General features: G+C 36.8%; 2 protein-coding genes across 6 annotated transcripts in view; one reads left to right on the top strand and one right to left on the bottom strand.

Moving 5' to 3' along the window:
- Positions 1–2,520, top strand: part of fbxw8 (F-box and WD repeat domain containing 8) — a 41,103-nt gene extending 38,583 nt beyond the window's left edge. For 2 of the 3 annotated variants that reach the window (XM_021475977.3, NM_001114578.1), the window contains 1 exon segment: positions 1,987–2,409. In XM_021475977.3, coding sequence (XP_021331652.1) covers positions 1,987–2,140 — 154 coding nt within the window. In that variant the 3' untranslated portion in view covers positions 2,141–2,409. 3 annotated transcript variants of the gene reach the window in all.
- On the bottom strand, positions 2,410–26,625 carry tesca (tescalcin a). Of its 3 annotated transcripts, none has more exons than XR_012405833.1 (8): positions 26,503–26,625; positions 19,388–19,457; positions 18,618–18,698; positions 12,651–12,790; positions 8,781–10,689; positions 8,273–8,380; positions 7,895–7,942; positions 2,410–4,016 (listed from the first exon to the last, which is right to left on the bottom strand). XR_012405833.1 is itself a non-coding variant. In NM_213328.1 (8 exon segments), coding segments are annotated over 8 exon segments (657 nt in total). In that variant the 5' UTR covers positions 26,567–26,603; the 3' UTR covers positions 2,410–3,932.
- Positions 26,626–27,337: the final 712 nt, after the last annotated feature.

Here is a 27,337-nt window from a genome sequence, read left to right as displayed (position 1 = left end):
CCTTTAGACAGGCCTGTGCAAAAGGCTTTTATATGGAGTAAAAAGGCAGATTATAGTATGTGTTCATAAATACACTTACCATGTTTACTATGTTCTGAGAGCTGGGGGGGGTTATTTGATTTTTTCAGACATATCATGATAACTGTCACACTCACACACACACACACACACACACACACACACACACACACACACACACACACACACACACACACACACACACACACACACACACACACACACACACTCCATATTAAATCCAGAGACTAAGCTTTTCTGCACTGCAACTGATGATCAACAGTATAAATGGCAAGTTTGACCTCTTCACAACAGAGAAAGCCAGCAACAATCAAGAATGCATGATTAGATGTTATCATGGCTTTGCAATCAATAAATGTCATTATAATGGAAGTCAATGGGGCAAAATCAGCCCCCAACATAATGAAAGGGTTATACATTTGTTCAGAGTGTATTGTTGAATTATTTAACATTTTACCAAAATATGTGTCAAAATAAGATTTATCACCAAAAATCATTCCATTTGCTGAAACACAGAGAGATATGGTCAAATTAAGACTCAAAATTACCCCAGAATGGATGAAAACATCCCCAACAGCAGACACAAGGGTTAAATTGATTTGTTGGTTACCAAAAACCATAAACCGTAAGGGTCCTGTATGTTTATGACCACAAGAAAATGGGTAGCAACTGATGTACTAGCTATTTAAGTTGGATTTCACCGTATAGTAAAAAAAATTTAATTAAAAAACAGTTCTGACTATTTTGACTGTAATGTTATATTGTGCACCTTTTGTGAAGCTGCTTTGGAACGATAATTATTGTGAAAAGTAAGCTTAATGAAGTTTTACAAACTAATTTTGAGAGGAGCATGTGATATGATTGACTGAGGCTGGTCCCTATCGCTAATCATTAGCTAGCCAATTGGATTATTCGAATTGAACATGAATATCCAGCCCAACTTTATTCCCTATCTTCGTTTTGGAAGACACCCACCCATCCATCCCTTCTCACTCCTCCTCAATTATAGGATCGGGTGACATGGCGGCTCAGTGGCTAGCACCGCTGCCTTACAGCAAGAAAGTCACTAGTTCAAGTCCTAGCTGAGCCAGTTGGCATTTTCTGTGGGGAGTTTACATGTTCTCCCCATGTTTGTGTGGGTTTTCCCCGGGTACTCAAGTTTCCTCCCCCAGTCTAAAGACATGTGACACTAGTGAATTCAATAATGGTAACAGTCACAAGCACTTAATACGTACGCACTGGAGTGGTTGGTGGTCTATTCCTATAGAACCATCTTATTAATCAAGATATAGGTCAAACAAATCAGGGGGAGCTCTCGAGAACTACCTGACCTGCCTTGGGCTCATCTATCTCCGAGCTCAGGGTTCTCTCCCAGGAGAGCATTACAAACCTGCTAACATCATCAAGCAATATCTAAGTGTCTTTTTCTTCTTTGGCCTTAGTCCCATATGGTTGCAGGGTCAGCTCTTTGGAATAAGTCCTCCATTTAGACTTGTCCATATGATAAAGACTTTTTTTTTTTACACATTCTGGCCGGCCTGTCATCTAGGCCTGTCACCCTCATACACTCTTACACTACGGACAATTTAGCCTACCCAATTCACCTGCAGCATGTCTTTTGACTGTGGGGAAAACCGGGGCACCCGGAGGAAACCCACGCGAATGCAGGGAGAACATGCAAACTCCACACAGGACTGCCAACTGAGCAGAGATTCGAACCAGCGACCTTCTTGCTGTAAGGCGACTGCACTACCTACTGCACCACTTTCGCCCTCAAGCAATATCTAAGTGTGAACTCCTGAAATATTTTAAAGAGCCCATGATATCGATGTTGAGAATATTGTGCGTTATCACGATATACTGACTTTTGAATATCATCATATGTCTAGTCTCCAGGATTCAGTGTGCTCTTGTGTTGTGTGTGTGTGTGTGTGTGTGTGTGTGCAGATACCGAGGACTGATCTGTCATTATGATTTCTCCATGGACTCGTCCAGTCAGGATCACATTCTGCCCATCTGCCGGTCCAACTACGCCGAGTCCTCCGGCTACAACTATAACATCGGCTTGTCCATGCCTTACGACACACTGAGCGGCCCTTAGACTCCATGGGGCTCTTGGATGACTGGTATTGCTACCTAAGGACAATCTGGGGTCACATCGCTTTAAAGTCATTTTAACAGTAATGTATGTGTTTTATGGCCAGATTATAGATATATGCGTGCCTGTGTTAACAGGCCATTTCAAACACATGACTTTGATTCTACATTTAGTGTTTTTACTTATTTTATCATTTTCTGTGCCTGTACATTTTAGTGTACAGTAATATTAGATCTCCATTTAGGATGATAAAGAACACAAATGATGCAAAATGAAGTTTTGTTGGTTTATTTACTGTCAATAATTCAACAGACAAAACTCAGTCATTGATTGTTTAGGATATTAATAGTATTAGGTTTCTAAAATAAAAGAAGACGCTCCAATATCGATTTGTGGACCTTAAATCAGGTTTATTTTGACGTATATCCATACAGTGGGCATTATAATGTGTATCCTGTAACATATGCCGTGCACAAACAGTGCAAAGCTAAACGTGTGTATGTGTTTGCGCATACTTTATAATGACATAGTTTGTGACTCATCGTTGCAGAAAGGCTTGAATTAACTCTACATCAAATACCAATAGGGTTCTTTCTGTAGTAAGGGAGATCTGCTTCATTCTTGTGTGTCACTGTACTGTTTATGTACTTGAAGCCTTCACGCTTCAGAGCAGGTAACAAAAACTACTACACTGTCCAAACAGCTCAAATTTCCCAGATTCTGAAAGGTATAATAAATAATCTGATGGGTGTTTTGAGCTGAAACTTTACAGACACATTCTGGAGACACAAAAGACTTCTCTTAAATTTTGAATGAGGGGGTAAAATAGGTGCCATTTAAACACCCCCCCCCCATGTTATTTTATTAAATGAATCAGCTTAATTAACTCACTGTTAACACATTGCTAGATTATTAAAGCAATTAATTATTAATTTCTTATGTACGGAAATGAATTGTTAAATGTAAAAGTATTCATCTACTGTATGTGGAAGCTGCATTCAAAAAGACTCAGAAGAAGCACACTCATTCCATCAGGACATTTTCCTAATTTGGCTCTAGCTCCAACCACAGATCCTAACCAAATATGGAATGGGAGGTATTTTATAACCGTGCATACACAAGATTCATCATGTCAGACAGAAATACATCCACAACAGATCAATCAGTGCGCATTTAAACTGTTACCATTTAATCTCTCCAATCTGAAAGCGATTTGGACTTGATTGCTTACACTTGAGGATTTGAAATGACAACAATGTACAAAAATATGACTGATATACGCCATCGCTATAAAAACTCCACACCATGTAATATACAGCATTGTATATTAATAAATAACCTTGATTGAAGGAAGCCAGAAGGATGGCATATTACTAATAAGAGGACACGAGCAGGAAAACAGACTCTCCGTGCTGTTTTTCTGAAGTGAAAGATAAGATTTGGGGATTCATTAACTCAGGGTGTGGAGTCAGTCTTTCAGCACTGCTTTGTCAAACCAAAGAAAGCGCAGATTGTTTAATTTGTGAAAATTCCTCCACTATAAAATTCCTAATAAAAATACTGTATACTCATGAAAGCATGTTCAAGAATAACCAGGCTTATCTGGGTATATACATCTCCTTCAAATACACAGTATAAAGTCTCTAAAGTATGTTTCATTTGTCCCCGAGGTCTGGACTATAAATGCATTTCCCAGTGAATGTCACGCTCACTATGTTTAGCACTGAAGATATGGCAGCGAAAATCAATACTTGAATCCATGGGAGAAATGCTGCTCTAAAGCAGAAGTTAAACTTCATTTCCCACAATGCATCGTTCTGGTGTCCAAGTTCCAAAAGTGAACGTTCATCTTGGTCTCGATCTCGATGTCTTTTAATATCTGTGGGAGAGATGTTCAGATGTGAGTTGTAAAGGAGATATACGAGGAATGTTTTGTGTATTAACTGCTTTTGTTCATTGGTAGTGGTTAAAAAAATATATATAGGTCTTCCCCAACTTCTCAGGTTTTTTATGAAAGCCTGTAGAGTAGAGTAGACTGCTTTTTTATGTTTTGTATTCGGATTTAATATTTTTTTTTAATAAAAAAATCTAAATCTAAATGTTTAGAATATTTAAAAAAAAAATCAAAGTCTAAATGTTTTTAGATTTTATTTTTGTTTTTTGTTTTTAATTAAAAAAAAATCGAAATCTAAATGTTTAGAATTTTTTTGTTTTGTTTTTTAAATAAAAAATTAAAATCTAAATGTTTAGAATTTTTTTAAGTTTAAATCGAAATCTAAATGTTTAGAATGTTTTTGATTGTTTTTTTAAATAAAAAATCGAAATCTAAATGTTTAGAATTTTGAGAACACATTAAACTACTTAAAAAGTTCAGGATAAGAAAGAATTGTGGTGTTAGGCTGCAGTCACACTGCACTTTTCTTCCCATAGAATTCCATTCATACGCACTCAAACGCGAGCACAGGTTTCGCAGGTCGCTGCGTTGCAAAGTTCAAGCTTGGTGAACTCTGACCTGTGAAATTCCATCACATGACTGCGTGAGACCAATGGAGGATCACAACATGACATCTCTGGACATGAATTTAAAATATAGACCAATCAATTGCTTTTTTAAATGTCTACTCCCTTTTCACAGCGCTGTATGCCAGAATTTCGCAAGCTCAAATTCACCGGCCACTTTATTAGGTACACCTGTCCAACTGCTCGTCAACGCAAATTTCTTATCAGCCACATGGCAGCAACTCAATGCATTTAGACATTTTCAAGACGATCTGCAGCAGTTCAAACCGAACATCAGAATGGGTAAAAAAGGTGATTTAAGTGACTTTGAAGGTGGCATGGTTGTTGGTGCCAGACGTCTTGAGTATTTCAGAAACTGCTAATCTATGGAATAAAATCACTGTCATAAATATTTCATGCTGAAATAAAATTCACACATCTGTAATTATAAAAACGCCAAGGAAAACGGAACATACTCTGAATTTTACAAGGGTACAGTTCCAAAATCTGTGATTAGAACAGACACAGATACGACATTTTCTTTGTCTGTGTGTATATGACTGATAAATTTATGATGGGTGTAGTTTACAAACACAAAATACAGTTTCACCACGGACACGAAGACCTGATTATGATTGCGAATCAAAAAACGTCACTCCACAGTCAAAATTACGTCACTGCTGTCACAGGCATTCTCAAACAAGCGAGAGCCAACTGTCTCTGTGCAATCGAGCCCCCACACACTATCTCAGGTAAGATTTTTGTTATGCCCTCTTTGAGAAATGTCTGTCATGAGCTGTAATAAAAGTTGAGACTTAATGAGGTCCATTTTCGCTGTTTCTTGGATATTTTACAGAATCAAAATTAAGATCGTTTTTTTTAACTTGCAGGTTTTTTTCCCACCGCAGCCTCAATTTCGCTGTTTAAAATGGTGGCCACGTGAAATCAGTCTATTGAATATTACTCTTTGATACCTGTTTATAATCTGAAGGTGTTGCTAGGCGGTTGCTAGGGTGCTCTGAGTGGTTCCTAAGGCGTTGCTATGGTGTTTTCACAAGATGTTAAGGTGTTGCTAGGCAATTGCTAAGGTCTTCTAAGTGGTTGCTAGGATGTTCTGAATGGTTTCTAAGGCGTTGCTAGGTGATTGCTAAGGTTTTTCTAGGCAGTTGCTAAAGTGTTCTAGGTCATTGCAAAGGTGTTGCTAGGTGGTTGCTAGAGTGTTCTTAGTGGTTGCTAGGCAGTTGCAGAGGTATCGCTAGACAGTTGCTAAGGTGTTCTGAGTAGTTGCTAGGCAGTTGCTAACATAAATTATCATGGTTCTAGTATGAAATAACATGTCACTAGCATGTTTCTAGTATAAATTAGCATGTTGTTAGCATTAATTTGGTAGGAATTAGCATGTTGTTAGCATAATTTTTGGCAAAGAGCATAGAATCACCAAGAGGCGACACTCTTGTGCAATTTGGGAAACTGCCACTAGTGTCACTCGGCGGCCATTTTGGAATGAAAATTCCAATAGCACAACAGCATATTATAAGTCTGTGAAATAAACTATTAAAAGTGCTGATGATTGTGATAGTAAGTGTTGTATTGTCGTCTTTCAGGGTGTATCTCAGCTTTAATGCGCTTTTTAAATAAAGAAGTAAAAAACAAAGCAGCTGCTTGCCAGTGGCGTAGCGGACGGGCCCGCAGGGCACGCACTGCGGGGGGGCCCGCGTGATTAGGGGGCCCCGCGTCGTCACGATTTTCAATAGTTGAAAATCCAGCAACCGCAATAATCAAACTCTTGGGAACAACTGTGGTCGGAACCAAAGTTCACAGGTCTGTTTTCTCAGAACACCTCTCAAGCGGTGGACTACTTTATTCTGATTGCTTGCCGCCGAACCGCGTCATATCGTAGCTCAAAGTTGACTTGATTTGATCTCTCCTTGACGCTCACACACCGGAGAAGACGCGTCGCGCTGTTTCTCGCCGACGGTTCTCATTGAAAATGAATGACTTCTGGCTACTTTGACGCTCTCGCCGCTTTCGGTTTGTGATCGCTCCTCAGTTTGTGAAGGCTTCCCCGCGTTGTCGCTCCACCCCGCCTGCCTTCCCCCGCTCCTTAATTTGTGATCGCGCCACCAATACATCAGGGGGCCCGTCAGTGATCCCTGCAGGGGGGCCTCCGCATTTTGCGCTACGCTACTGCTGCTTACCATCGTGACAGAAATAAAATCCAGTGGACAGCTGATTGCTTTCACTCCAAAATGGCGGAATCACGGGCTGTTGCTGAGCGCTGCTTTTGCAATGGAATATTCTATTGAGTGTCGCCTCTTGGTGATTCTAAGCTCTTTTTTTGTAGTATAAACTGGCATGTTGTTAGCATTAATTTAGTATGAATTAGCATGTTGCTAGTATGTTTTTAGTATGGATTGGTATGTCGTTAGTACTTTATGTCCAATGTACTGTACATTCAATGGCAGTTTTTTTTATAAGTCTATGGAACAATTGCTTGGGTACATTAAGTGGTTGCTAGGGTTTGGCTAGTAAGTTGAAAGGTCATCAGTGATTGGCAGATTGGTAGTCTGAGTTAAATGAGCCCGACATTAAGTCTGTATGACAGTCTGGCGCAAAGTTATGAGGTCACAAAGTTTGGTCCAATGTTAAGTCGATGGGACTTTTCAGAATTTTCCGGCTCTGTTATCGGAAACCCATAAGTTGGATCAGTTAGAAAATATATATCAAATTGATTCAGTATAGTTTGGAGGTTTGGAGTTAGTTTGGTGGTTGTAAAATGAACGGTCTAAGAGGAGATGCGTTCTTAAAATAGTCTAAGAAGAAGACAGAAGAATAATATGTTTATATACGTTTAACAGTATGATGCCTTTCTCAAACCACCATAATAATATAATAAACTTGTTCACAAAACGGTTCTTTAAGAATTGATCAAAGATTTGTTTGCACAAATCATGAATTATGAGTGTAAATTAAGTTTGTTAAACGGCAGTCTACTCTGATTGGTTAGTGAGATTGACTGATTGGCTAGTATGTATGCATTAACATTACAGGTGAGGAGAAAGCAGCATATATGCTGACGTCATGAGACAAAAACTCTGGTAGCTACATTAGGTCAATTTTTACACTGCCTACAAACACTGCCACACAGTGGGCGGAGCCACAGTCATTCCAGCTGACAGTGACATCACATGCATACCCTCTATATAACCATACAGTATAATCGTACAGGTATAACCATACAGTCATAATTATACCAACCTGCATAAACTGTTCAAAGGTGATTCCTTCATAAAATTCATCGGGACTCTGAAGCAAAAAAGAGACAATCAAGATCACCAGGTATCAGTTACAGCAGGGGTGTCCAAACTCAGTCCTGGAGGGCCGGTGTCCTGCATAGTTTAGCTCCGACTTCCTTCAACACACCAGCCTGGAGCTTTCTAGTATACTTAGAAAGAGCTTGATTAGCTGGTTCAGGTGTGTTTAATTGCAGTTGGAACTAAAATATGCAGGACACCGGCCCTGCAAGGACCGAGATAGGACACCCCTGAGTTTAGAGTCCCATAAGACTTGACAATAAAAAATGACTATATTTAAATCAGATGAATGTATAATTGATTCAAGCATGACAGATCGTACCATCCGACCCACTGTGACACTGGCCACCTCCAGCATTGCAGCGTCTGAAATAGCTTTGGCCGTTTCTGCTTCAATGGTTTCATAGCTGGACAGAAGCTCCTCCACCACCTACAGTCACAAACACGGATAGATTTACTGACATTGTGTGAATTACCGAATACAGACGCAGCCGCTTGTTTACATAATGAATAATGCAATCACAAGACAGCAGCACAAATTCAAAAATAGGTTGTTTTGGTAATCCATAAATTAAAAAGTCTTCTGGCAAATGTTTACATTTATTAACTCTTCTTAAAAATTATTTTCAATGTGAACATTTATTCATTTTCCTTCCGCCTAGTCCCTTTATTCATAAGGGGTAACCACAGCGGAATGAACCACCAACTTATTCATATGTTATTCATATGCATATGTTTTACACAGTGGATGCCCTTCCAGCTGCAACCCAGTTCTGGGAAACATCCATACACACTCATACACTACGGCCAATTTACTTTACTCAATTCACCTGTACCGCATGTCTTTGGACTGTGGGGGGAAACCAGAGCACCTGGAGGAAACCCAATGCAAACTCCTCACAGAAATGCCAACTGACCCCACCGAGGCTCGAACCAGTGACTTTCTTGCTGTAACAGTGCCAACTCAGGAAAATTTGATTACAACAACTACTAATAGGCTGTCAGTAAACATGCCAAACCAATAATCAAAGACCACAGATTTTAGCCTTGGATCATAGCAATCTTTTGGGATTTCCAAAATCTGTCTCTCGACCCCAGTTTAGCTGAAATTTCACAATGTATGCCAGGCTTAAATCCAATTGACCAGTGAACAGATTTTTTTTGTACATTTCACTTCACCTAAAATAAACGTCAAAAAAAAAATGAATTTTTAAGATTGTATGTGAAAAGTTGTCCAGTGTATTTCTTACAACTAGAAATGTAAGATCGAATATAAGAGTTCCACCAAAAGAAGGTTGCAGTGGTGCAGCCTGTTAGTAAACCTGGCCTACATGGCCCGTTTTCACTGAGTGGTACGGTTCAGTCAGCTTTTATAGGCGTTTCCACAGTCAAAAAGTACCAAAAAGCAAATCGTACCGTGACACTTTTTGGGTATCCTTTCGCAAGGGTACCTAGCACAACAAAAGGGTACCAAAAGGCGGAGCAAGACACAGAGCTGAACGCTATTGGTTTACAAGGATACGTCACTCGCTCGTGCAACAAGCCAGGAGTATAAAAACAAAGGAAGTGCAATTTTTAAATACACTGCTGAGACATTACACCGTAATAATCTATACATATAATAACAAGCCACGGTCGACCCGAGCTCAAACAAAACATGTTGTGGCCTTGATGAACAGCCCCAAAGCCAAGAAGCAAATCTACCCTATGTCCCATAGTTGTTTACAAGGCCGTCTAAAGTGTGAGCGGTTTCAAATTCTTGCGTTTGCTTGCTTGCACGTCTATATTTGAAATAACGAACTTCTTGTGCTGATGATAATAGCGTGCGTGTGATTATTGAAGTGCTTCTGACATTTGATCCTTTCAGAAACGGACAAACATGAGAATAAAGCGTGAGCAAATGATTCTTTTAGCAACCTAAAGCATGAACAAATTGCCATGTTTACTATTATCATCACCTTTTAGACTATTATAAACTCGGAATGATGGATTTGCTTTCTAACAAGAGGTTACATAAGCTGCTGAAGATTAAAGATGCAGATGAGAGGTTTGCACTGACTGTGGGCTAAATGTTGCATGTCGTTTTTGAACCCAAACAAGGACTAAATGTCTGCTGTGTGTAGTTTTTCTGTAATTGGTAACATATCAGAGACTGTAAGGGTCTGTATGTGTTCATATATGCTGCATTTATTTCTGTTAAGTTACAGTAGACTATTTCGCATCATTGATCTGCAGTTATAATCAAATCATGTTGATAGAAAGGTTAGTAATGAACATTTATTTAAGTATTTATGTGTGTAAAGCATCTGTTTTGATATATGAACGACCTGTACAGCTTTACTTTGACATTTCCTCGAGCGAGAATGACCGTTGACTCTTTCCACTCAGTGAAAATGGACCAATAGTGTTTAAACCAAGCTAAACCCAATGTTTTGATTTAGTAGCTAAGGATATGATCTCAGTCAGACATTTTACTACAACTGGCTCATCCCCACTGACAGTTTAGGTTTAGGGGTGGGGTTTTGGGGGCGCGCCTTCTTTTAAAAATTGTACACTTTCTAATTAAATCGGATGAATTAGCCACTTTTCTGACAATTCGTAAAATAGTCTCACTGTAGAATTGGGCTGCTTTAAACATGTTAACAGTACATAAAGGAAGAAGTTAAATAATTCTTACGCGTCTGTATTCGTCCAGTGTGATGACGCCGTCATTGTCAGTGTCGTGCATGTTGAACAGAACTACAGAGAAGAAAAGATGACCTTCTGTCAAACTGTTTTATGGTGGACAATCAAAAAAAAACTTACATGTATAATTAAAAAGAAACATAACCCATTTTCCAAAAATTGTTAATGGAATATTTGTAAAATGCAGTAAAATTGGCTGATTAGTTGGTTCTCTTTAACCTTTTTTTCAAATTGACAGAGAAAATATAAAAAAATAAAAATATTAACAATATTATTCATTCATTTTCCTTCAGCTTAGTCTCTACTTGAGAGGTCGCCACTGTAAAATGAACCACCAACTGTTCCAGCATATGTTTTACTCAGCGGATGCCCTTCCAGCTGCAACCCAGTATTAGGAAACACCTATACACACTCCAGACACACTCATACACTATGGACAATTTAGCTTACCCAAATCACCTACAGTGCATGTCTTTGGACTGTGGGGGAACCCGGAGCACCCAGAGGAAACTCACGATAACATGGGGAGAACATGCAAACTCCACACAGAAGTGCCGACTGACCCAGCCGGGACTCAAACCAATGACCTTCTTCTAGGCAACAGCGCTAACCACTGAGCTACTGTGCCGCCCTAATATTAGCAATATTAATGTTGTCATTTTAAAGTAAGATTGTTAAACATGCCTCAACTCTTTTTTTATAGTTTGTTGCAGCCATTGACATCAAAATTAGTTCATATTTAGAATTACTATATGAAAACATTTTCTTTGTACATTTGTCAACTAAATAAAGGTTAAAGGTGCAGTAGGAGATTGTCTTCAGAAGCATTTTTTGTTGTGCTGATTCAGTCTCTTCACAGTCTAATAGTAATGATTTAAGTAAATGATCTAAATGTGTTTATATTTATTTTTATATTTTGGGTAAGGCATAAAACTAAAAAATGTTTATCCAATTAAATAGAGTCGGGGCGACATCTCTTTTAATTCTGATAAGTAGCCCAATCTGTCTGTCAGCAAATGCAGATTTGAACATCTGCGCAGCCATTTGTAAGCATCTCCGCCGACCGCCGGGCGTTCTCGAGAGAGAGCACCCGCGCGATCGGTTAAAACCTGCTGAATCAAAACTTTTTTGAAAACCTAAATCAATATTGGAGTTACCTTTGCACGCTGGAGAAAGGATGCTACATGTCTGAAGGATTTCTCTTAGACAGGTAATGTTCTGTTTTAAAACTGTTTTAGCTTCACGCAAAGCTGATGTAACGTTAGATGTTGTTGTTACAAATGGGTTATATCTTCACAGAAGTGTTGTTTAGCTACTAAAATCTTCCGATGCAAGATTGATAAGACTATTTTCAGTTTCATAAGGGACCTTTATTAATAATAATTAGTTTAACAACAGACCACAAGTAAAAATCACTATTCTAAACTCTAAATATTTGCTCTGAAACAGCATGTCAGTTTGGCTTGCACGCCGCCGGACAAGCACTATAGTTGCTTTTAACACATGAGAGAGGGTTCTTTTGCTGTGCTTGTGTTTAAGGAGGCGTGGCTCTAGACGGCAGGGGAGGGACTTTGATTCAGAGATTTATGCTAAGCTGTTAGCATTGTGGAAGATCACCTACTGCACCTTTAACGAGAATCAACAAATAACATATTGATGATGTTAGTGCATATTACACAAATGTTCCAACTTATCCTTATACTTGTTGTATTATAATACTGAGAAAGTGAACTTAAATATTCTCTGAAAGGAGAATACATTTTCAAAGGGACACATTCAGTGAAGCCTAAAGTTTGTTTGGATAATTTTGATTGTATCCATCATGTCGAAGCATGTTGAAGTTGCAGAAACATGAAAATGGGGCTCATGTTGAAAACCTTAACATTAGTTTGGAGGATTCAGATTGTATGTATCATGTCAGAACATGTTAAAGTCATAGCGAAAGTCTGCAGGGCTTCAAATGTTATCAGCTAAATCAAAAAGCACAGTGGAGAGAGTTTGAGATGTTTTCTTACAGCGAAGTTTCTCCTCCTTGATGGTTTTCTTTTTGTCCTCAGCCGTGCGTGGTTTAGTTGGTCTGAAGACAGACAGGACTGTGACAAACTCTTCAAAACCAATCTCCTGCAGGCAGCCCTTCTCATTCTGACCCAAATTCCTGGAGAACACACAGATTTATTTTATTATTTTGTTTTGTTTAATTTAATTGTATTTTATTTTATTTTTCACAGTCTGTTTCAGTGGTTTATAAGATGTAGATGAAGACATAAAATGACACAAATATTTTTTTTATTGTTCATTAATTCATTCATTTTCCTTCGGCTTAGTCCCTTTATTCATCGGGGGTTGCCACAGTAGAATGAACCGCCAACTATTCCAGCATATGTTTTACGCAGCGGATGCACCCTCCAGCTCCAACCCAGTACTGGAAAACACCCATACACACTCACACACACACACACACACACACACACACACTCATACACTAAGGCCATTTTAGTTAATTCAATTCACCTATAGAGCACGTGTTTGAACTTGTGGAGGAAACCAGAGCACGCGGGGGAAACCCATGCAAACACAGGGAGAACAAGCAAATTCCACACAGAAATGCCAACTGACCCAGCCGAGACTCGAACTGAGACTGAGACCTTCTTGCCGAGACTGAGACCTTCTCGCTGTGAGGCAACAGTGCTAACCACTGATCCACTGTCACCCTTGATTTAATATTATTATTTTTAATTCCCCACAGTCTGTCTTAGTGGTTTAGAGGACATAATAGAAGACATAAAATGAGACAAATCTTTATATTTTATTATTTTATTTTATTTTTTAATTTGATTTTATTCCCAACAGTCTGTGTGGGGGGGGGGGTGGGGGGTCAATTGGAGATTTCCAAAAATATCATATATGTTATTAAATAGCCATAGTTTTTCCATAACCTAAAGAAGATAAAAATAGTATTTAATAGTTACATTAAAAAACATCATGCAAATAAACAGCAATCAGCCTTTCAATTCTTTTTCCATTTAATTGCAAATCCTGGAGTTATTACGCTACATGAATGACAAAGCAACAGTATGGAATCAGATTAGTCTCAAAAGAAATTCACGCAAAAGACACGATGTACACATGCGTAGCCGTGTACACATGCATAAAATCAAATTCACGTGCGTAAAATATTTATTTATATTCACAAAAAATTTTCACGTGCACAAAATAAAAAATACATTTTCATAAAATACGTTTCACAAATGCAAAACACCATTTGCAAATGTATAAGAGTGTACAAAAAGTGTTGAATGTTTAAAACTTGCGAGTTCATCCTGAATGAGAATGTGCTAATCCTCTTTCACGTACGACTCCCCCTGGATACATGTGTGTGTATTATTGAGACTTTCCTGGCAGAGGCTGGGCAACTCGTACCTTTCAGCCAATCAGATGAGAGCTGTAGTCAATGACACCAACTCTGCGCTTCATTTGCGCAGACTGTTTCTCTCCAGCAAGGCGAATGGAGAAAGCAGCAGTCGCAGTCGAACTTTTTTTCATTTATTTAATTATCTGACCATAGCCTCACTCTTTTTATCCATTATTTTGCAGCAGCTCCGCTCTTCTTATTTATTGTCTCGTAGCCTGCAGAATGATGAATTATCATTCCGGCATCATGAGCACAGCAGTACCATTGTGGTCTAGCGGTCAGTAGTTGCGTTATGACGCTGCTGACCCGTGTTCGATCCTCACCTGAGTTGAGCTTTTTTTTTTTTTCATTTTTATTGTTAAGACATATAAAACTGTAAGGTTGTTGAACATTTGAAGTTCTAAAGCAGCTGTTTTCTTTAAAAAGACTTGATAGTGTCATTAGAAACTGAATTGGAAATGACCTTATTTTAATATAGTCAGTCGTGAACTGAGGTGGGCCGGTCGAAGGCTTGAAACTCCAGTGCTGAAAAGGAGTCCCACTCCGGCCCTGATTATATCCAATAAATGTAAACAAGCTGCTGTTGTGCTTTAGTAATATACTATGTAGAAAATACCTCATCATAATTACCCGTAATAATTATATGAATAATCATTTTAAATGATGCTTATGAGTATATTTTTGTTTATTAAACTAGAATGTAGAAATTTACAATGAAAATATGACAACATAAACTAAGTGTTTATTTGCTTATCACGAGCTGTAGTAAACTTATTTATCTCCTTTTCCCAGAAGGTGAAAATCGGGCATAAATTGCGTTAAAACCCATGTAGTCAGTCTGCCATCTGAGGCAGTGATATCTTTCTGTCTGAAACGTTTTTCCAAAGTCATCTGGTGAGATACTCTGTTAAATACGTTACTAGGACGGTATACTGTGTTAGCTGTGCCTAAATGTTTACTTACTGCTGAATGATCAAAGGGAAGGCCCTTTTTCTTTCGTCCCGTTTTCTCATGTTTAATGGATAGTTATGAAGGGGAGAATTTTTAGTTTAATTTACGGAACTTTATTTTCGGTTTAGGTTAGAAATTTAATATTAGGTAGCGTACCTTGTTTTGTTTGTTGTTTTGGTCTTTTAGTTCCCTGGTCCTGATACTGAAGTGAAGTTTATTCATAAACTAATTTCGAGAGGAGCACGTGATTATGATTGAACACGGCTGGTTCTGCATTAGCATGCTTGATCCACCAATCAGGCCATTCCTAACCACTATAAAGAGCCAGGGTTTTCTCACTACAGTCATCTTCGATTTGAAGAATTCCCCCTTCCACCCCTACCTTTTCACCTTTCCCTCCATAGGGCAGCACGGTGGCTCAGTGACTAGCACTGTCGCCTCACAGCAAGAACGTCACCAGTTCTAGTTCCTTAACAGGCCGGTGGTCGTTTCTGTGTGTAGTTTGCATGTTCTTCCCGTGCTTGCGTGGGTTTTCCCCGGGTTCTCCGGTTTCCTCCCACATTCCAAAAACATGTACAACAAGTTAATCGTTAAATCTAAATTTCAATACAGGTAATCTAATAATGCAGCATATCTTTTAATAGCCTTCAATCTTAATCCTTAGCTATTATAAAAAGAGGAGTAGTCGAGATCTACCTGAGCTCGAGGCTCCCCTCTCTACCTCCAAACGGGAGGGAGCCCAGGGCTCAAGAACCTTCGAGCTCAGGGCTCTCTCCCGGGACAGCATGCCAAACTTGCTTATAATCAATCATCAGCTAAGTGTGAACTCTTGAAATATTTGTTTAATAAATCTGTTACCCCTTTTGACAACTTGGCCTGTGTGTGTGCTTGGGGAGAGGGAAAAGGGACTCCAGGTGACCTCTTTTAATAGTGGTCATCCTTAACCTTATGTGCGTAGCGAGGTGCACCCGCTACGTAAAGTAATGTTTTTTATTTTTCACTGAAAATGAAAGGAGTTATGTTGTAGGCTCTGTTTTGTTTTTAATTTGCATACAGTGAAGATGAGGCTCATATGAATATGCAGCTACACGATGCCTCAGCATTTTTGTTGTCTGTTAAGTTGCTAATATCAAAATGAAAATAGGCAGTTCCTCATATTAAGTTTTCATTTTCTTATTAAGAAAGTAAAACAACGTAGCCAGGGTGATGTAAATGAGGTCATAAAGCACACTGTTCCTATTGAAGATTTACCTGACGTGTCCTCTGGAGTTTGTTTTCTATATCAAACTTGCAAAGTCTGAACTTACAAGGAGAGAATGCAAGACTGAACTGTGTGTAGGCTACTTAAAATTGAGGGAAAAGCCCCAATCAGATTTGTTTTCAGATGTCTCCGTTTCCCCCTTCCACACTAATGATTTAGAATGAAAACGGCCGTTTTTGAAAACTGGTGTAGTGTGGACGGAAGGCAAAACTTATACGTTTTAAAACTAAAACATATTAGTGTAAACGGGCCCTTAGTTGCAGCAGATTGATTTTACAGCATCAATGTTAGATTTTAACACCTTTATGGCACTCGTACATTAAAAATAAAGGCCACGACTGAACATGGAGGATGATCTCCAAGTGGCGGTCTCCAAAATTAAACCAAGAATAGACTTGTGCTGTAAACATTGTGCTCACCATTCTCATTAAGTGAGGTTAATATAAAATTAAACAATTGAATGATGACTATAAAAAATGATATGGTCGTTAAACTTTTGCACTTTTTTTGTGTTGTCAATAAGCCTAGGAGTTTGCATGTTCTCTCTGCGTTCGCGTGGGTTTCCTCCGCGTGCTCCGGTTTCCCCCACAGTCCAAAGACATGCTGTACAGGTGCATTGGGTAGGCTAAAATGTCTGTTGTCAATGAGTTTGTACGGATGTTTTCCAGAGATGGAGTTGCAGCTGGAAGGGCATCCGCTGCATAAAAACATTTGCTGGATAAGTTTGTGGTTCATTCCGCTGTGGTGACCCCAAATTAATAAAGGGACTAAGTCGAAAAAGAAAATGAATGATTGCCACCTCTGAGGATAGTGGGGGTCATGACTTGCGAGTCACTGGAATTGTTCTATTGGGGGTCACGAGCTGAAAAGTTTGGGTAGATGACATAGTTGAAGATATAAAATGAAACAAATGTTTTTCATTTCATTGTATAACTTCATTAATTTTTTCTTTTACTCCCCACAGTCTGTTTTTAGCGATTTAGATAACACAGCTGAAGACAAAATTGTTAGTCCTCATGTGAACATTGAATTCTGTTTCAAATATTCCCCAAGATGTGCTGTTTGACGGAGACATGTTTTTCAACACTACTTTTAATAGCAAATTTTTAACAACTAATTCAGTTTGTCATGTCTTTCCAGTCCAGGTTTTCAATGTCTCCCTATAGTGAAACTGGGGCTGTTTCTCAATATGCGTTCTTCAGCGGTCTTGCGTCCTCGTGTTCTCGTGCAACGTCATCATCAGCTGCCTAAGTTCAGTTCCAATACTCAAGACCGCAAGTGCGGAGGACGCGTGAAACTTCCCGGATGTGATCTTGATATCGAGGACGCAACGATGCAGACTTGAGCACCGAACTCGCTCTGGAAGTCCCAGAAGTCATTGCGATTGGAGGTGGGAAGCGCTGCATTTTATTTAGATTTATTATTAAAGTTCACAGAAACGCTAGTGGGCAGTGAGCTGTTAATGTTCCTCTGTGTTGAGTTTCTTCTCTGCTGTTTTGCTTTTCCTGAACACTTCCTGGATGTACAAGTGGCTCAAACTCGCTCATTTTGAGGCAGGAACCGGCGGACGAGCAACAACTTTAACTATGAGGTAAACACAAAACAAAACTTTCCATCCGGAGCTGCTTCACAGGACTCTACACTTGTAAACAATCACTTGCGCGGCTCTGGGTCCCGCCCAGACTCGTCAGCGCTACCAAGCCGACCAATCACAGAGCTTGCGCTACGCGTTGTTGCGACATGTAGTTACATTTTTTGGGAGGTGCACGTCAGCGACGCCGAAGGGCTATGCGTCAATGCCGTAGCATACACCGGCAATTGACGCAGAAGTATAAATCAGCCTTTACTGGGGCTTAAGGATCCACACAGACCACAGGTTGAGTGACATCTGCTGGCCCCACTAAAACCACTTCCAACAGCAACCTAGTTTTCCCATGTGGTCTCCTATCCAGGTACTGACCAGGCTCAGCCCTACTTAGCTTCAGTGAGTAATCGGTCTTGGGCTGCAGGGTTTTTGCTGCCGGTTTTCTGCCGTTTGTTATTCCGATTCAGTTTCCTTTGAGAGAAATGACTAGGAAGTTCTAAAACATCGCAAAAACAAGCGCACTTCCGCATTGAAGGGTAAGGTCAATAGTTTGATATCCGAAAAATGCAAAATAAAATGTGAATAATTGTTGTAATATTTAAATGGTTAATTTTAAAAGTTAATTTGTAGACATTGTCAATGTCTAATTTAAATGTTTTTAAGCTGTTCATTTCAGAAATAGCCAATGTCCACATTTAAATGCATAACAGAACACGTTTCATCAAAACTTTAAAATGATTACATAACAGTTTTTTTCGCCTTCCTGAACTCACCTTTTGTCAAAGAAGGCCTCGATGATCTGCCTCTTGATTGGATTGAGGGCCAGATTAGTGAGATTCTCAAGATGTTCACGTCTGAAATTGACAAGGAATGTGTAATTATTATTGTTGTTGTTGTTGTTATTTTTATCAATATTATTATGATCAAAACCACCAATGTATACATTTAGTAATAAAACATGACTTGTATATTGCTATAAACTTTTTTTTTTTTTTTTTTTTATAAAAATTTATTCGTTCATTTTCCTTCGGCTTAGTCCCTTTATTCATCTGGGGTCACCACAGGGGAATGAACCATCAACTTAATATCCAGCATACGTTTTACACAGCAGATGCCCTTCCCAGTTCTGGGAAACATCCATACACACTCATACACCATGGCCAATTTAGTTTATTCAATTCACCTATAGTGCATGTCTTAGGACTGTGGGGGAAACCGAAGCGCCTGGAGAAAACCTATGATAACATGGAGAGAACATGCAAACTCCACACAGAAATGCCAACTGACCCAGCTGGGACTTGAACCAGCGACCTTCTTGCTGTGAGGGGATAGTGCTAACCACTGAGCCACCATGTCACCCTTTTCTATAACCATGCAGTATTATTTTGGTTTGTTCGTTAAAAATCATGTTCAAAGTCCAAGTGTAGCTCAGGCTCAGAAAATTTGCAAAAAGTCATCACTTGCATACCAATGAAGTATCAAGTTTTGTTCTATTTTCTTTTTTTCTTTTTCTTGCCTTAAAGTAGTGAGATCTGTACTGTACCTTAAAGTGTCTTCATCTTGAGTTAGGTACTGGAATCTGCTGTGGAGTTTTCTGATCTGCTCTGTAGAAACTAAATGGAGAAGGAGATAAAAAAAATTTGAATCAACACCATCAAATCAGAGAGAATTTATGGAGTGGAAACGAATATCTTTTTATTTCAATAGGCACATTCAGTTCCGGCTTCAGGTTCTAGAACAGGTGTCCTCCATGTTCAACACTGTCAACAGGCAGCAATGCAAACTCTATTTATAGACATCAGTCAAACAATCCCCGGTCTCATGACAGCTGTCACCAAACCAAAACACTTCACTGTCTGGAATGTTTACTATTGTTGTTTTTATATGCAGTGTGCATTTGTTATGCAAGAGAATACTGATTAAGTTTTGCAACTTTAAAATTATGTCACGTCTAATTGTTTAAAATTATTTGTGAATTGTACAATTAACTATTTGTTTTAATGTACACAATCAATAACTATGAAATGCTGTCTATATGGTAAATTTATAAATAATTTAAAATTTCTTTAATGCAAGTAAACTAGTTTATTCATTGTTTATTCATAAAATTTATTTAGAATAAAGAATGATAAAATACTGTATATTTTGTCAAAATAAATGAAAATCAATTTTTAATTGTACATTTAGAATAATATAATAAAAATAATAATTAATTATCATTATTATTATTATTATAATTTATTTATTTTGTGTGTGTGAAATAATAAAGAAAAAAAATATGCAGTGTAATATGACAATATGTATCACATGGACAAAACAAGAAGTAACTTCCCATTATATCTGTAACTTCACATCGAGCTCTATTGTTTATTTCATGGTGTCACAAAATACACTGTTTACAGTTGTTCATTATTTATTTGAGTGCAATATTACACTCCTCCACGGGGATGCAGACAGAAACATGAGTAACAGCATTGTGTGAGAACACCAAAATCGAAAGCACATTTAAATTTCTTTCTATTTATATGTTGGACCTGTAATCATACGTTTTTGAAGCTGTACATTGTATTAATGTTTATTTATTAATTTATTTTTAAAAAAAAGAAATAAAAATTTGAATTAGAAATCTAGTTAATGATTCAATTGTTAAAATAAAAGTTTAATAAGAGCGAGGCAGTGGCGCAGTAGGTAGTGCTGTCGCCTCACAGCAAGAAGGTCGCTGGTTCGAACCTCAGCTCAGTTGGTGTTTCTGTGTGGAGTTTGCATGTTCTCCCTGCCTTCGGGTGCTCCGGTTTCCCCCACAGTCCGAAGACATGTGGTACAGGTGAATTGGGTAGGCTAAAGTGTCCGTAGTGTATGAGTGTGTGTGTGTGAATGTGTGTGTGGATGTTTCCCAGAGATGGGTTGCGGCTGGAAGGGCATCCGCTGCGTAAAAACTTGCTGGATAAGTTAGCGGTTCATTCCGCTGTGGCGACCCCGGATTAATAAAGGGACTAAGCTGACATGAAAATGAATTAATGAAAGTTTAATAAATGTTTTTATTTAATTGTAAAAATTTGTCATTTTATCCTGTTTTAGTGTTTTTGTTTCTATATTTATTTGTTATATATATAACAATAATATCGAAATTATTCGCCCCTTTAAGCTATTTTTTTTGATAGTCTACAGAACAAACCATTGTTTTATAATAACTTGCCTAATTACCCTAACCTGCCTAGTTAACCTAATTAACCTAGTTAAGCCTTTATATGTCACTTTAAGCTGTATAGAAGTGCCTTTAAAATATCTATTAAAATATTATTTACTGTGATCATGGCAAAGATAAAATAAATCAGCTATTAGAAATGACTTATTAAAACTATTATGTTTACAAATGTGTTAAAAGAAATTTTCTCTTTATTAAACAGAAATTAGGGGAAAAAAATAAACAGGGGGGCTAATAATTTTGACTTTAACTGTATTGAATTGAATTTTATTTGACATAATTTAGACTATCTGTACAAAAATACAAGTATCCCACAAGTTTTGAAATAAAAACTGTCGAGGATAAAAACACAATAAAGCCCTGGGCTTGTTTCCATTGTGGTCCTTTCTGTTAAATAAAACAAAGTATGGCTTCAAAATACAGATGATGCATAAAACAAACAGTACCTCACACATTTTAAAATAGGAATAAAATAATTCACAAATACATTCATTCATTTCTCTTTTCGGCTTAGTCCCTCTATTAATTAGGGGTCGCCACAGCGGAATAAACCATCAACCATATGCATCATGCAGTGGATGGCCTTCCAGCTGCAAGCCTATTCACAATCAAGTAACATATCAAATAAAACATCCTCCTTCACCACACAAACTAATTATCCTCAAACAACCATCAAGCTATCTTTGATAGCTGTTTTGAACCTCCTTAAGTCTTTTATATCCTTGATCGATTTTGGTAATTTGTTCCACATGATTGCACTTGTATATATATATATATAAAAAACATTTTTCCTCACGAGACTTCCTAATTTAAATAAACAAATATTAAAATCCCAACCCCTACTACTGTACTGAATGCTGTTGCCTCACCATTTGAAAATAGTTCACCAAATAAATAGGAACCACATAATTAAACATTTTTCTTACTATACGTATAACTACATGTAACATATAACATATGACATGCATAACTATATAAATATGATTTTGCTTCATTTTCAAGTGTTTCCTTTTAATTGATTTAATTTACAACACTGTGCAGTTTTCCTTTACAAGTCTCCTGTTACCTATAGGTGTATAGGTACCTACAAAGTAAATGATAGGCTAGATCAGACATGCACACCAAAATAAAAAAAATAAAAAACCTCTAAAACCAGAAAAACAGAAAAAGTAAGCCATACAATTTTGTGCTAAAGCTATTTACACACCATATGTAAGGTAGTTAGTTTTGGTAAGATTTGCTCGGTGGTTTATTTAAAATATTTGGCTATAGAATAGTAGTGTGTAGAATAGTAGATACATTTTACAAGTTTCTTCAGACATGCTTTTGCTTTCCAGCTGAGATGCTCCGTGTTTATGGGTGTTTGTGTTGGCCATTCATGAATTTGCATCATGCATTTGAATATGTATGTTTTTGTTACAGTCAATGACACAAGCATCAACACTTTTTATAATAACTGTAAAGAAATTAACAAACAATACTGTGTTTGTGAGTGACAGTTCATGTACATTCAGACTGAAATAAAATCAGATTCGTTTGACACTTGAGTACAAAATTCCACATTAAACACCAATGTTTTATTGATATTTGATACTCTTTCTCTTTACCAGTCGGGTTTTAGACCAAATTTTTCGATTACTACAGCCTTAATGAAGTTCATTAATGATGTGTTCATATCCTTTGACAAAAGTCAACCCACTGGCGCAATTTTTATTGATCTCACTAAAGCTTTTGACATGGTTGATCATTATCTTTTGTTAGATAAGTTATATTCTTTAGGTTTTGATCAAAAGTCTCTTTTTTAGTTTAACTTTTACTTTCATAAAAGACGTCAATTCATTTCATTTAGAGGCTTCAACTCCGTCTATTCAGTTATCGAAAAGGGTGTCCCTCAAGGATCATCATTGGGCCCATGTTCTTTTATTTTTTAACAATTTGCCTAAATTTAATTCAGTCTGCCAGATTCAAATTTATTTTTCCAACTCTGATATTTCATATATTCAATCGTCTTTGCAGTTAGACTTTACTTTAATTAAAAATTGGTTTAATAAAAACAAATAAAAAGAAGTCTTGTAGTATGGTGTTTTTTTTTAAATCTCAATAATTTCATTCAGTAGACATAACGCTGAACTGTCCTTTAAACCAGAGGTTCTCAAAGTGGGGGCCAGGACCTCCCGAGGGGTTGCGGGACAATAAAGGGGGGGTCGCCTGGTGATTTTCAAAAATCAATTAATTTTTAATAAACCTTAAGACTTACTGTATTTTATCAATAACCTACTGATGAGGAAAAAATAGTCGTTTATAGTTACTATAAACTATATAGTTACTATAGTAGCTTATAGTTACTAGTTCTATTGGATTGCGACTTCTCGGGTAATTACATTATACTAAAGACACAGCAATACTGTCAGATGCAGCAGATTTTGTAACACCAGGTTAAACTTTCTAGCCCATTTACAGCACTGACATACATAAAAAAAAAACAAAGAATAGACTTGGGTCTATTGGTGTGTGTGCGTCATTGCATACAAGGTTTCTGTATTTATAACCTCCACCTCAGAGAATATTGGGGGTCACGAGTCACTGGCATTCTTATTTTAGGGGTCGCGGGCTGAAAAGTTTGGGAACCCCTGCTTTAAACTACATATTGATGTTATAATTAAAAAGTCATATCGCTGCTTAGGTTCTCTTTATCGTTCTATTAACTGTTTTCATTTAATGTAAAAAAAAAAAATTAATCTCTCAATTCATTTTCCTTATTAATGATAACGCTGAAATTATTTATCACAATCACAAACAGAATCTTTATTGTCATTGTACTAAATACAACAAAATTTACGTTTGCCCTTCCCTTCAGTGCAGTCCTATTTATCTAAAATAACTACAATAATAACAAGAGATAAAAAGGCAACAATAATTAATTCTAAAAGGAGTATCGACTATAAAATATTTTCGCCTGACCGACACATATAAAAACAAACAAATAAAGCACTGAGAAGGAAAGCTCTGAGCCGCTGCGTCAATGTGCGCCGCCATCACGCCACACAATACCTCTGATATTAATTTAAAACCTTTAAATACTGTCTTAAATACTCTATGTAGGTTTGTTTTAAGATGTCCCTATAGAACCCATCATTGCATATTATATGAAACTCTTGGTTTGCTTCAACCCGAGTTCCGCAGACAGTATCATTGGTATTTGTTTCTTTTTAAATGTGTTTATTTTAGTTTCCTCTCTTTTTTTAAATAATTTTTTTGTTCCATTTACCTCATCATATTTGCTTCATCATATGCAACAGAATGATTTTTTTCCCCAGAATTGCAACAGAAAGTGGAACAACTGGAACAATCTGCCCTCCTTATTTAGATCAATTAAGTCATTTAGTCTTTTCAGGGCTAATTTATTTTCTTTTTTGGAAACAACTTGAGAATGTTATTGATATTGGTTCCAATTTGGATGTTTATTGTTCATTTGTATATCAAATTGTTTGTGCTTTTGATTGTGTTTTTGCTTTTATAGGCTTTGGATTGTGGGGATTGTGCTGCTTGGTTGGTTGTTTGTTTTGTTAGTTGTATGTTTGTTATGACGTGTTGTACACTGATTTATGAATGTCTTAGGGACCCCCTCGAAAATGAGATGAATTATCTCAAGGAGCAATCCCATTCAATAAATAAATAAAAAAAAATTCAAATAAATATTTTATTTATTACTGTTGATAAAATGAATGTGCATATAAAAGTAAAGGGTCTAATGTTTCAAATAACTTCTCTGCAAAAATAATGTCCCATTCTCATTTAGCGTAACATATTTATATCTAAAAAAGAGAAGAAATAAAGGCACATTTATTCGGATTTAAAGATGAATACTTTTTATATTGAAGCCTAAATTATTTTGAAAAGTCTTGCTAACAATACTTGCTAAAATACAAACACTTAAAATGACAACAAATGCAGGAATTTTTGGTGCTGCACTCTCATCTTTAAATGTATATGCCTGACAAGGTGTATATATATAGTTAAATTTTTTACACTTGATCACATTTTAGTAGTAATGTACACACACGCATTTAATTCGAGTGAACAAACATTACATATTGCTTAATGAGTGAGCAGTTCATGTACATTCACATTGAAATAAAATCAGTTTTGTTTGGCATTCGAGCACAAAAATCTACTTCAAACAATTACTAAAATGTCATGTACTGTATGTGATTCTGAAAAATATTGTTTATTTCTGTTAATAAATAAACCTGTATATAAAAAGTAAAGGGTCCAATGTTTTAAATAACTGTCATTGATTCAGCATAACAGATTTATGTAAAAAAAGAGAGACAAAAGCATATTTATTCTCCTTTAAAGATTAATACTTAAATATTTTCCCCTAAATGATAAAGTCTTGCTAACAATAGCGAGGATAATGGCAAAGTTCAAATACTTAGTGACAATATATGCAGGAATTTTGGTGCTGCACTCTCATCTTTAAATGTATTTCAATGTCATTCTTCTTTTGTATATGCCTCACAAGATTTATAAAATAGTAAACAATTTTTACACAATGACATTTTAGTAGTATAATATGTACACACACACACATTTACTTAGAACTAACAAACATTACACATTGCTTAGTGAGCAGTTCATTTACGTTCATATTGAAAAAAATTAGTTTCGTTTGGCATTCGAATACAAAAATCTACTTTAACAAGTAATAAAATGTCATGTACTGTATATGACTTGTTAAAATATTTTATTTATTACTGTTAATAAAGGTGTATGTAAAAAGTAAAGGGGTCCAATGTCTCAAATACATGTGCAAAAATAATGTCCCATTTAATTCAGTGTAACAGATTTACAGGTATGTCAAAAACGAGAAGAAGCATTATCATTCTGATGTACAGAATAATACTTAAATTTTTTCGCCTAAATGATAAAGTCTTGCTAACAATAGGGAGGATAATGGCAGTACAAATACTTAAAATGACAACAAATGCAGGAATTTTTGGTGCTGCACTCTCATCTTTAAATGTATATCCCTGATACATTTAAATACATTAATGACACTCTCATCCTTAAATGTATTTTAATGTCATTCTCCTTTTGAGATTTAAAAATAGTAAACAATTTTTACACGTAATGACATTTTAGTAGTACAATGTAGACACTCTGAACAAAAGTTGTAAAACATGTCACAGGGGCAGCAGTAGTACACTTTTGAACCTACCAGGTCCACATTTGTAACTTGAATTTGATTAATTAACGTGTACCTGTACCGCCTCAGTTACTAGTTTTGTATTTCCGAGTGTACCAAACTTTGTCCTACTAACAATTTAGTTTTGTGGAAAAAAAGACGTACCAAGAAACCGTCATTTATATACAAAACAATGTAAACACAGCTAGATAAACGTATGCTATCTGTCTACGTACTGTATGTCGTAAGTTTCACAGATACTCACAGCCTGTTTTATCAGCCAGATCTTGGTACTTCTGAGCTTGTCCTCCTGACTGGGCAGCTCCCATGTTAAATTCCGGAAGAGAGAAGAAACACCGCCGTGTGAAGAAGAAAACGATCTGAAACTAAACTTTGTCAACGTGCGCTCAGACTTTACCAGTGAAGCTCCGCCCACTCATTAAATATGCAAACAAGCGTCTGCGACACACCCGCGCCTCTGAGAAAGTCAAATGGTTTTACTATTGTTATCATACAACAAAGGAAAACACCCTGTCATAGCAGATATTCGGGGTCGATGTACCTGACTAAAGTAACTTATGATTATAAGCGACTTACAAATGAGGAAAAAAAAGAAACAATATACATAAATATATAATTTAGTCATAAAATTAAATTCAAAAGTTAAAAGTATGTAATAAAATACCAATTAAAATACATTATCAATAATTATAGATTACTTTGACTTTAATATAGGCTTACGTAGCACTAGTATAATGTTTTTACTTACGGAAAAGCATTTAACTGGCATTTTACTCTATATATATATATATATATATATATATATATATATATATATATATATATATATATATATATATATATATATATATATATATATAAGTTCATATGTTAAAATCATGCAATAAAAATATAAACTAAAATACATTTATAATAAATAATTACAAATAAATTCATGACTTTAATATTGGATAATTTTACAGACATTTAACTGAAATGTTACTCTTGTCATGAATGAATTGCAATGCACGTAATGTTTTTATGATATTCCCCTTCTGCAGTCAGAGAAAGGACTGAGGTTCAGCTTTGCAGATGCTAAT

This window comes from Danio rerio, chromosome 5 (genome assembly GCF_049306965.1).
Source record: "Danio rerio strain Tuebingen ecotype United States chromosome 5, GRCz12tu, whole genome shotgun sequence".
Taxonomy (NCBI): Eukaryota; Metazoa; Chordata; class Actinopteri; order Cypriniformes; family Danionidae; genus Danio; species Danio rerio.
This window is presented reverse-complemented; position numbering and strand designations above follow the sequence as displayed.